Source organism: Dermacentor silvarum, chromosome 2, assembly GCF_013339745.2.
Source record: "Dermacentor silvarum isolate Dsil-2018 chromosome 2, BIME_Dsil_1.4, whole genome shotgun sequence".
NCBI lineage: Eukaryota > Metazoa > Arthropoda > Arachnida > Ixodida > Ixodidae > Dermacentor > Dermacentor silvarum.
In genome coordinates, this window is record NC_051155.1 from 248,234,908 (window position 1) to 248,247,520 (window position 12,613).

The 12,613-nt window shown below is 44.3% G+C and overlaps 1 protein-coding gene across 2 annotated transcripts in view; it reads left to right on the plus strand.

Annotated features, from left to right (window-relative positions):
• The window catches only part of LOC119443076 (mediator of RNA polymerase II transcription subunit 14), a 97,265-nt gene that overhangs the window by 83,504 nt on the left and 1,148 nt on the right, over nt 1-12,613 (plus strand). For both annotated transcript variants that reach the window (XM_037708223.2, XM_049662568.1), the window contains 4 exons: nt 1,514-1,761; nt 2,417-2,599; nt 6,640-6,747; nt 10,638-10,760. In XM_037708223.2, the coding sequence (XP_037564151.1) occupies nt 1,514-1,761; nt 2,417-2,599; nt 6,640-6,747; nt 10,638-10,760 (662 nt within the window). The remainder of the gene's footprint in view (nt 1-1,513; nt 1,762-2,416; nt 2,600-6,639; nt 6,748-10,637; nt 10,761-12,613) is intronic.

The following is a 12,613-nucleotide window of genomic DNA, read 5'->3' on the forward strand; positions in this document are numbered from 1 at the left end:
TGAGCAAACTTTTTGCGAAAAAAAAAGTGCATTCTTTATGTGAGTAAATATGGTAATACATCAGTTTTGTCCACTTTAGATATCTTGATCGGTCCAGTTTACAGTATCTTGACATTGAATATTGAGTTTCAGTGTTGAAACTCGGTACTCAAATTTTTTTTTCTTTTTTTTTTTGGTTTTGCAGTGTTCAATATTTGTAAAAAGATTACTGTTTAAATTAAAAATCTGCTTAGATTTTAACTTTTCTTAAATGCAACAAACCTACCAAAATCAGTGCAGTTGCTGCAGAGAAAAACTATTTCTCCATTCTCGTATAGTATTTATATAGGAGCTCCCTAGCTGAAGCTTCCTCTTCAAAAATATGTGGTACCTTAGCAGTGTAAGAATTTTGACTTCAGTGTACACCTCAGCACAGCACAGGGTAGCCAGCCGGTCTGAGAACTGGCTAACCTGCCTGTCTTTCCATCTACTCCTCCTTCCTTGACTTCAGTGAGTTTTGTGGCTTTTACAAATGTGTACTTTATCCCAGAAATCACAGAATACTTATGTTACTGGAACAAAATCAACTATTTTGAGTTAGTTGTACTTGCCGAATACCAAGCTACTTAAATACATAATCTTAGTGCAAAGCATTAGTGATACTGTAAACAGTGGAAGACAACTTTGCTGCTATAGGATGACATGTGCTGTCACTAGCAGCACACATCCACATATCGTCTTTCAACATTTCACTGCACTACAATTCACACATATTAATCAAATTTGGGGCTCAGATTTAATCTGATCTGGCTTATGATGAATGCAATCTGTGGTAAACATTCCTTTTGCTTCTGATTTTGATGTTGGAGTGTACAATTGTGCACATAGTGCCTTAAAGGAATAGAGAGATTGTAAATGCATGATTGCCATTCATGTGTTCTCAACATGCACTGCAATAGCTTAGTTGCTCTGCTATTGCGTTTCTGAGCTCGAGTTCGCAGATTTAACTCCGTCTGTGGTGGTTGCATTTTGATGGAAGTGAAATGCAAAAATGCTCATGTACTTACGGTATATGCGACTGGTCGTTTTCGAGCACGCTTGCATTGTGGTTTACATTCGGCTGGTTGAAATTGAGCGCTTGGAACACATTCGCCTGGTTCATTCAGAACTGCACGATCCTGCTCAGAGTGCTCGAAGGCGCTCCTACCTTCAGCTTGTAAGTGCGATCGAGATCCGACAGAAACTCGATCACATGGCTACTCCGATTGGTCAGTGAACAGCCACCACATTCAGCTGGGGCAGACTTTCTGTGGCTCCAATCTCGAGAGGGCTCGGCATTGCTAAAAACTGAGTGTGGACGCGGTAGGAACCAGTTGAGACCCCCGGGTTTATCTTTAGACTTAGGTGCATGTTAAAGAACCCCAGGGGATCAAAATCAATCTGGAGTCCCCCACTACGGCGTGCCTCGTAATCAGGATGTGGTTTTGGTATGTTAAACCCCAGAAAATAATTTTTTTTTACTTGTTCTTGACAGGTTTGGGAATGCCTGGAGGTGCGGCCCGAGTGCTTCCGCAGCGGTCGTGGGCTGCTGCCATACCAACCCTGCTCTCACACAAGGCACTCGACTTGGCCTGTCAGAGTGGGGTTCATGGTGGACCCATGGGAGCTGGGGCACTCATGGGAGGTGGCGCCCTGGCCCCACACTGTTCATCGCTCGAACGCTTCCTTGGCTGTGTCTTCATGCGCAAGAGCCTCCATCGTGTGGTTCTGGGAGATGATAATGTGAGCATTGCTAGCATAATAGCACTGGTGTTGATATTTGTGAGGCTCAGTCAGTTTTTCACTAATGTGTTGGCAAATATCTGACACAAATTGCCAGCTTTGAGTTGTCATTCTTATCTTGTTCACAAAGCACAGTACAACTGTGCTTGAAGAAACTTGGAGGTCGTGTTGAATCTGATTTATTGTAAAGAGCAGCCTCCTTCAACTCACTCATATCGAGAAATGTTGTGTCTAATATTTCCAGGGTTTATACACAAAATTTTATATAGCTCTAAAATGTCTTCTAAATTATAGGCAGCTGTCACCAGCTGCACCTAAGTGTGTACTTAAGGCACATGATATTTGTGCACACTTCAATGCTGCTCATTTGTAAAGAGAGGTTCGTGACAAGGGCCGAGATAATGTAAAACCATACCATTCTGTATGGTAAAACCATACCCCATATGGGCACTGCCTGTGACATTTTGATCGATCATGGAAGGCTAATGGCAGATTTGGAATGAGAACTCAGTGGAATAGCTTTACATTATCTCAGCCAAGGATAGAGTCATAGTTTTGACATTGGTGACTATTGGCCCATTTAGTAAGGAGGTGAAGGGAACACTGTTACTTTGGTGAAGTGCGAACTAAGTGAGCATATGGGACACTGTTGCAGATGACAATGCTGGCTCCAGCAGAGCCTGGTGTGATCCAGTTCCGGGCAGAGACGCTGCAGTGCCGTGTGAGCTTGAACCCCACCACACTGCAGTCGCTTCACCTCAAGCTTTCCCAGTCAGGGCCCACTGAACAGTGGGCACCTGAGGAGCTCCAGCTGCTGGAGCGATACTTTGACACCAAGGTACGCCTGTCTAGAACACTTTTTGAATATGTAGACAGACCTGCTCTTAGTCTGTGGCAATGCGGTCACCAACATGTGAGGCCAATTTGCTGTACTTGCAGTAGAGAACCTGCAGTGTTGTTTGATGGATCACCTGCTTCTTCCATCAAGTGCCCAAAATTCTTGCCAATTTTTGTGTGTATACTACTTCTAAACATATGGTGCTAACATATGGGGCAGAAACTTGGAGGTGTACAAAGAAGCTCGAGAACAAGTTAAGGATCGCACAAAGAGCGAAGGAATGAAAAATGTTAGGCCTAACTTTAAGAGACGGGAAGTGAGCAGTGTGGATCAGAAAGCAAACGGGGATAGACGATATTCCAGTTGACATTAAGCATAAGAAATGGAGCTGGGCAGGCCATGTAATGCGTAGGATAGATAACCGGTGGACCATTAGGGTTACAGAATGGATACCAAGAGAAGGGAAGAGCAGTCGAGGACGGCAGAAAACCAGGTGGGATGATGAAGTTAGGAAATTCGCAAGCGCAAGTTGGAATACGCTAGCACAAGACAGGGGTAATTGGAGATCGCAGGGAGAGGCCTTCGTCCTGCAGTGGACATAAATATAGGATGATGATGATGATGACCACTTCTAAACACCATTGCCGTTCGATGAATTTATTTTTCCATAATGACTAAGCAGTGCCTCTGTCAGAAGTGATGCACAAAAATATAGTAATACCTCATTAACTCGAACTCGCATATCTTGGAAAATCAGCTATGTAGAAATTTTCCGTGGCACCGAACCATTTCCCATACGTGCTATGTATTTATTGCCCTTTATTTCAAAATATTTTTGGGCCAAATTGCGGATATCTCGAAATCTTTAATTAAGTGATTACAACAACGCCTCCGGTGCAATTCTATGCGGCATCTCGCGAACTGTACGGAACTTACTGGGTAAAAGGTCCGAAACAAATGCAACACATTACCTACCTCTTCGGCGTCTTCAAAAAAATTGGGGCATACTCCAATTGCACTGGCTACTGGAACAAAAGCTCTGCTGCCGAACCGTTTAAAAACGGTCGTGTGCTTGCATTGTAGTGCACGTTAAAGAACTCCAGGTGGTCAAAATTAATTTGAAGCCCTTCACTAAAGCATGCCTCATAATCAGAATTGGTTTTGGCACGTAAAACCCCAGAAAGAAAAACAAGTTTGACGCGAGGCTGTCGCGCCTACCACAAAGCGGATGCTTTCCCCGAATGTGAAGTCAGAACCTAGCGACATAACAACTTTGTCAAGCAACTATGTGGCACGTCATGTGACGGGAGAGACGTGCGCAGTGGCAGTTCCTGCAAAATAGCACGCTTGACTCAGTCTGTTTTGTTTGCTTTATGCAACACTCGTGATTTACCATCAGAGGTGCGATTTCCATTTTACTTTTATTCTACGTAATGCACGCGGCACGAGTACGCGCTATGCGAGCAGGATGTACCGGTGACAGGTGAATTTACTGATGCTGAAATCGCTGGGACGGCAACAAACGGAGGGGACGGTGAAGACGATGGGTATGACGATGAAGGACCTCGAGAGGTGCCGACATCAGCCAAAAGAAGAAGCATGTTTCGTTTGCTGCGAAATAAAGTTGAGTGCAGCGGCGGGAACGATTGGCTCACGCGATGTGTAGAGCAGCTCGAGGACGCCTTTCTAGGTTCAAGTGCTACCACGAAGCAGACCAGCCTTACGAAGTTTTTTCTGCACTAAAAGTATAAACCACATGCAAGCGATCTTGCATGCGACGGCGAGAAACCGCGCAATGAACATGGCTGTCGCGTTCACTCGTCGCCTACAAGTCGAACCCCACGTGAGCGACGACTTTGAGCGACGTCTCCCCGGTGTTGCTGATATGAGGGCAGCAGATACACTTCGAAACAGGCATGCCACGTGCTTTGTTAATTTAAGTTGATGCGTTTTGCTGCAAAGAGCAGCATAAACTATTTCTGAAGGTCTTGCAGTAGGTTCTTATTCTTGCATGTTTAGAAATTTCGAAGCTCTTGTTGAAAAGCTGGTCAGTAGCGGTGAATTTTTTAGGAAGAACTGGACTTTTCACTGCAATTTCTGCCACTTTGCTTATCTCGAAATTTTTTCCGGTTTTTACTACTTCGATTTAACGAGGTATTACTGTATCTTCAAGCACCGCTCGATGGTGGAAAATCATACCACTGCGCTGATCTCTGACATTGGATGGTGGAGCGAAGTGTCATGCTACACGATCTGGAGGTCATCCCAATATGTAAGCTTGGCAGAATGGTGGGTGGAGCATGGCAAGAATCATGTTGCGTGTGCTTGACAGCACAGTTTTGAGTGCAGCTTGAGGGATGAATAGAAAGAGAAAGCTGCAAGGATATGGCAGCGGCAGCATTTCAGTGTGGAAAATTTTGTTAATTGCAAACCACATTGAACAACATCCAGTGGAAAAAAGTTTTTATGGATGTGTCCTTTATTACAAGACAAATCTCACGTGTTTCATGGAAGATGTTGCAGAGCCCTTTTGATGTTAGTTTGACTGTTCTGTCAATGTTGTACCGAGACTACTAATTTCTGGTTGTGCATGTTTGGATTGAAACTTTTGAATTGCTGTGCTGGCATTATGGATCATACTGGAGGACTACAGTGCTGGGATGATAAGACAATGTTTTTTGTTTTACCTTACGTCACGTGTGCGTTGTTTCTGTGTATATACAGTAGCCTATGGATTTTTCGGACTTGTTAGATATTCCGGACTTCATAGATATACCGTCAGGGTTCGCATAAAGCTAATGCATTTTCGCGACCGATTTTTCGGACGAATCTAGGTACCAATGTTCGATTTTCCGGACTAAATCGCTGGCTCCGAGCCACGCTACCTGATCTTGGGGGCTGCCATGTTGGATTTTCCGCTGGCTTGGCTTCCAGTGGCCCCCTGTATAGCCTTCAAGATTAGTAGATGCACACTATCCTCCCGTCTCGGAGGCCATGCCCGCTCTTCCTTGGCTGACAAAACGTTCCAAAAAGAGGCACTTGCTTTTCTTTTTTTCGGTCAGCTCAGCACTATCATCATAATCACTTAAGTGGAATCTGTTTTTTTTTTGTTGTTATTTTTTAAATTTTCGGTTGCGCCGTACGCTGTGTGTGGGTGAAAGCTTGCGAGGGTCAGCCAGCAACCGCAACTTCTTGCGCGCGAGTTTTTCGGACTTCGATTTTTCGGACTGTTTTTGCAGTGCCTGCGAAGTCTGGAAAATCGGTCGGCTACTGCAGTCAAACTTTATAGCAACAGAAATATTACAAATTATCACATATAATGAAGTAAATCTAAAATGCTTATCACCGATATCAGCATGTAACGAATGTATGTTTATGACGAATATTGTATATATTGAAGGTATTTTCGTGATGGATGCGACTTGGTTATAACGAGGTTTCACTGTATGCATACTAAAAATTCAGTTGCGATTTCACGCTAGCTTGTGTCTGTTCTTGTGTTTCGTCCCAGTGCTGTATTCTCCCACTGTGTACTGCCAGCTAGTTCAATTATCCTGCCTACTGCATAATGGGAGGTTGGGGTTAGCACTGCCTGGAAGACAACGCTAGCCAGCAGCACTAAGCATGCACATTTCATTCTCTAGTGTTGCCTTATGTTTCTGCACAGTTATGTGAGGGCAATGTCCTGTTTTAGATAAAACATGAAGGGTTTTTTAAGTGGCCCAGTGATGCACAGCACTGCTCACAGCAAAAGGTCACAGCTCATGGGAAAGAACAATATATAACTGCTCATCTGCCTATGTAAGGTAGAATAAGAATACAATAAGGGAAATGATTCGTCGAAATTGACTGATTTGTAGTTTGCTTTTCTTGCTTGGTTACAGGAACGTTGCATCATTTACAATCTCTGTAAAGCATTAAAAAGTGATGTGTTTTGTTTTAAGATATTTTATTATAAATTGTATATCTAATATGTAGGCGTCAATTTTCTGACATTCATAAAGGCTTATTATGAATGTTTTTCATTCTTCCTATTGCAGGTTGCAAGCTTCCCATACAAGCCCAATGCCTTCATGTCATTCACAAGGCTGCTTAATGCACCCATCAACATTCTCAAAGACTTTGTTCAGCTAATGAGGCTGGAGCTGGTAAGTGACTGCGGGGAATGCTGCATCCACTTACTGTAGTTGGTTTACAAGTGCATTGGTGCCTGGAAAAAGTCATGCGTTAGATATCGCTGGTACATATACAGTAGAACCTCATTCATACGTATTGGGAAAAGAAAATGCTAGAAGTGACGTACTAACCAAGAAAACGTACAATCGAAAGTCATTAAAAAATTGACAGACTTTACTAGTTGACGTCTACATAATGTGAAGCGTTGAGTGAGTCGTTACAGCACAAGGCACCGCTGCGAGCCGAACTGCTGGGGCTCGAGCGGCACCGAGACACGCGTTGTCCTTTTTACGGCTTCGGCAAGCTCACATTTGCGCTCCTCGAATTCAGCCTGCGTCAGCCACTTCTTCGAGCGGGGAATTTTGGCGGGAAGTTTTGACGTGCCCACTCGGCGCGATTCGTTGCGGCATGAAATGCGGGCACGCATCGAGCTGGTAGCGCCTAAGTGAGCTGAGACATATGTGGTCGTTTTCCAATTGTGGAATGCTTTAAGACTGCGACGGGAAATACCAACAAAGTCGAGCTGGTCGGCAACACCGGTATACGATGCCTACAATGCCGCCAGAACAAAACATGATGCTCATTTCGGCCACCTGCAGCAGGGAACTGCGGTTCGTTTCAGTTATTGCCTATTAAAAGCTTGCAGTACGTTTTCAACGGCAGTGCTACGGCCCACGCGCTATGGAACAGATAAGATGGTTATCGCCATAGGGTTGGCGGCGATAGCTGTGAATGCAGTGTGTGATAAGCCGGGAGGAGATTGCTGGTACCGGAAAGAAATTTGATTCCCACCAGCGTTTCATGTGAGATGGCCGGGCGAGTACTGCAGGGAAGCTGCTGGGGCAGGCAGCTACTCTTTTCGATTGCGCACGCCTCGTGCCTTTTCTTGTTTGCATGAAATATAGTGACTGGAAAACGTGTCATACGTTTTCAATCCAGCTATTTACTGAATCTTGGTGCCGAAAGATTGTGCTTTCCAGGAATGTATGAATCAGTAAAATATAAGCGTAACTGTATGGCACAGTTATTTTTTTTGCGTTCTCGATCGGGAACGTTGGTGCCGGGAAATCGTACATGACAGGATCGTATCAATGAGATTCTACTGTTTGTGTGTGTATATATATACACATAGAGAGAGAGACACAGACAGACAGACAGACAGACAGAATCCAATTTTTCGAACTCCTAAGGGCCGCGCAAACCAAAATCGAGCAGTCTGAAAAAATTAATGCATGCCTTTTACTGCCCCTTGGCGCAAATAACCACAGGCACATCTGAAATAGCTCTAAAGGCCTACCAGTACACTTATTAGGCGTATCAGTGCTCTTACTACGATAGGAGACGGCGAGTGCACGCGTGTATAATTAAGGGAAACATACCGTGTCCCGTGACTATTGTCCCTTCCCACTCATTGTATGCTTCACCGCAATACTTCCCGTATGCTTAACCGCGCAACACTGCTGTATTGAGGCGAAGCTGACTTTTGAGAACCAACGTGTTGCCACGCGTCATGCTTTTCGAGCCTCGAAGCCATTGGCAAGGATTACAAAGGCAGTGTCGGCGCCATTGCTAACTAACAGCGACACCGAACAGCAAGGAGCTTTGTAGTGAATGTAGAAGCAGCTATGCCTAGCATTGCCGCGGTGGTGGCTACGGCTGCCAGCGGATCTGCGTGCAAGAGCGCCGGTTCGAGCAGGCGAGATAATAAAGATGGCGGCGGTGGTGGCTTCAATTAATGCTGTTTTGGACCTGCGGTCATCTCAAAAATTCCGGGTAATCGGACGGCGAAGGGATTTTGTGTCTGAAATTTCAGACATTCTTATAAGAACGTACAATCTCTATGGGGTACATGGCGGTGCTGCTAAGGCGGCCGAATTATCGAGCACGTCCGAAAAATCAGGCTTCCAGAAAATCGGTCGTTGACTGTAATATATATATATATATATATATATATATATATATATATTGTCCATATGTCTATGTATATTTTTTTTTCTATCTTGAACCATACTGCATTTGTCACATATGCAAAAAGCAAGAAAGGAAAGAAAAAATGGAACTGCTGCTGCACTCAAAAAATTTGGGGTGAACATTTATTAAAAGTGACCATGACACCGTATTTCCAAATTTCATCTCTTCATCTCACTGTGTCCTTGCAATCACTAGTTCTTGCTTCTGGCAAAATTTTAATATGCAATCGATCTCTCGAAGACCAGTTCGATGACAGTTGGTAGATTGTTTTTATTGGGCTTGTTGGCTTGGAAGCCTGCTGAAGTGCCTGCTTCCACTTGTTGGTTGTATTGACATCGTTGGCATAGTAATGCTGATTGTTATTTTATATCTGTCTATTGATGACTCTGCCAATCTTATGTCAGCTTCAGTGTCGATCTCTGTTAAAATGACTGCACAATTCAAATTCTTTAAAAGCCGAGCTATAAAAAATACAGTAGAATCCCGCTGTTACGTTCCCGGGTGCTGCGTCCGGCTGTTACGTCGTTTTCGGCCGGTCCCGGCACAGCTCCCATAGAACCCAATGCATTGGTAACCCTGCTGTTACGTCGCAACTGTGGGACCGGTCCCGCATCATCGCATCATAGGTTGCGAACTGCCACCCCGCACCGGCCTGAGCGGCCATTTTGACTTTTCATGTCGCTTGGCTTGGTGGCTTAACGATGGCATTGGCCGCCTAAAGTGCCGGGGGCGACACCTATGACGTATTTTCGGTTTCCGCCAGCAATAGTATGGCCCTTGAGATCTGTATTTGCTATCTAAAGATGGTGTCTATGATGCTTTGTGGCCTTAAAATTGGTTTTGGCTCAGAGATGTTCCACATAAACGCCAAGGGTGATAACGCCGTCACCGCGCGTCGTATGCTGTATGTGTGAGTGAAAGCGTGCGAGGGGAGCTGACGATCGCATCTAAATCTCTCGCGCGAGAGAAAGAAAAGCAGGGAGGAAGCGCACCTTCTTCCATTGCGCTCGAGGCACCAGCGAGGGGGGAGGTATAGCGGGCGGTGTTGTACTCGGGCATTGGTTGTGTACTGCGCGGCGGCGCACGGTCGCGTGGGCCGTATCTTGAAAGTGATCTGCGTTGGGGGCAGAGTCTAGGCAGTGTAGGTGTGTCGGCGGCTCGTAGCTTTGTGCGTGCTGTGTTCTCGGCCCTCTGTTTGCATTGAAGCGATCGACAACAGCCCAAAGTTCACTTCGCTCGCTTCTACAGTGGCACTTCCTCACACCAGCGTTTGACAGCGCGTGTCTGCGCTCATCAAGTGTGATGTGTTCATGTTTGCCTGTGGGCGCTGACACCATGCTTGTTAATATAGTTAATAAGCGAATGTTTACAAGTTTATACAGACGATAAAACTACTATCCTTACTTTGTATAGCTGTTTACTAATTTGCTATCGCAATCGCTGCTTTAACTTTCGGGCAAGACGACGACTTTTTTTTTTCACACATAAGAATTAAAATTACATTGTGTGCAGTTCAACACTACTGTATTTTTCCTGTTTCTCGGCTCTTGCGTTTCCCGAATCTCTTTTATTCTTTTTTTATTACGGCCCCGTGAAAAACGTATCAGCAGGGTTCTACTGTATGCTGTAAAATTTAAATAAATTTTTCATAAACATGCAGTATTTGTTCTGAAAAACAGTTACCAACTGAACAACCATATGCTGCTTGCAATAATCTAGGCCAACTTTGTAGCTATACAGAGGAAAATTGGCTCCAGAGGTTGTCACCAATGTTTTCTCAAGGAAACAAAATTTTCCATGTGTTTCCATATGTTCCCATATCTTTTTCCTTATGTTTCCCCATATGTGTGCAGTTTGTCTTTAGAAAACGGGCTGTTACCTTTTCTTACAGGCCCCAGACCGGAACATGAAGTGGAGCATGCAGCTGTGCCTGACCATTCCGCCTGCCGCGCCACCCATTGCGCCCTCTGGCATGAGCTCAATCGTCATGATCAAGAACAAGATGCTGTTCTTCGTTAGTACACCTTGACTTTTTGTTTTCCTTCTGCTTTCCAACTTTTATATCCTCCGCTTCACTTCTTCATCTGGAAAGCGGGTATACTCTACTACATTGGAATTACAGCCCACGTGAAGCCAACAGGCCCAACAGTTCCAGAACTGTAACTAAAAGATGTACTACACAAATATCCAAGAAAGGAGATGGGAAGATGGCCACTGCGATAATAATAGAGCATTGCACACACAATGGAGCAGCTCCTGCCTGCAGCAAATTGTCTTATTATCCACTTTCATTTCCTGTTTGAATGATACAGCGTTACGGGCCCCGTGCTGCAGAAAATCCGGTGTCTGCACCGGCATAAGCATCGGCGTTCGTGGCGGAGAAATTCATTCCGAACCACCCCGACCACACAGGCCTTCCGCGTAGTGGAGGGCGTTAGTGAACAGAAATTGAATTTCTCGAAGTAAAATCCGTCAGAAAAATCATAAAGTACGACTTAACTACAACCTACAGACATGATAGTGTCGGATTGTAATTTGAATGTACAAGAAAACATAATTCTGTTATGAGGAAACTCAAACACAAACCCCTTTTCCAGCATTTCTACCATAACAACAGCGGCGTGCTCGGGTAGGTTACTTGCGAAAACCCGATCCAGATGGCGCTCGCCTCCTCGGCAGCGTAAAACGGTAGCGGCACGCAGAGGCGAAGGTGGAGATAAAAGAAAACTGCAGTTGCAGGGAAGCCTGACAAGCATTCAGGGATCTTTGAATGCTAAAGCATCCTCCAAATTTTGGACACGCGCGCGCCTCGGGGCAACAGCAAACAATAAAATAATGGAAAAAAAAAGGTCCTAGGGCCTTCACATTTTGATATAAGACAGCTTATATTGCTCCTGTAAAAATGTCTTCCCAGCAATGCATTTGTGTTTAAAAGTGAAGCCGATTTTAAGGGGATCGGTGTTTAATGATTTTATTCATTAAATACTAACATTAAATCATTATTGACCTAATGATTTTAGCCTCTCAAATTAGAACTTCGCGCATAACCATGCAAGGACAGCTTTGTGCCTAAATTACGCATGTTTAGTGTTACCGTGATAAAAACATTCTCATCTGAAGCAACCTGGTGATCCTGCTAACGTGCTGTCACTCTCAGTGGCCTAGCTTGTTTAATGGAATTCGTGAACTGTTTGTGTTTCGCAGCAAATTTAAAAAAGAAAAAAAAAAACAAGAAAATGAAGATTTATGCCTAAAATTGGTGATGTAAAGTGCACAGTACCTTGCTACTCTAACTTCATTGACTTTTTTATAACGAGTGCGAGATTAGTAGAGAATTATATGATAATTTGTACAGCAGTATTAGGAGAGCAGGCGAACGCCAGTGAAACACGCACAAGAAGCCCCAAGGAAATGCTGAAACACACATTGTTTGGCTGAGTGCAAAGTTGAATGGCATGTTTGTGTTTCTTTTAATTAAAAGGAAACTTTCGACAAATTTCTTGCAAAAGTGTGGCATGGGAGGGAAATATTTAATCAGTTCACTGCAGTCAATGCATGTAATTACCATAAAATCTGTCCAAATTGCTCATAGTGAAGCGCCGTCATGTACGTTTCAATGTGTGCCGCTGACCGCCTACCCACATTAATGTGGCGACGGTGCTGCTACCTATAGCCCGATCTCACTGCAAATAGCTGTGCCTTCCGTGCCATTTGAAACAGGTGATTAAAAAGCAAGATGGCGAACAAGGCATGTCTCCGGCATTAGTGATCATGGGAGAGAAAATGCATTTGAGCACTTTTTGTACTCTTTTAGGGTTACACGACCAAATTTTGTTGATGCTTCATTGCAGTTTAAACATGTTTCGT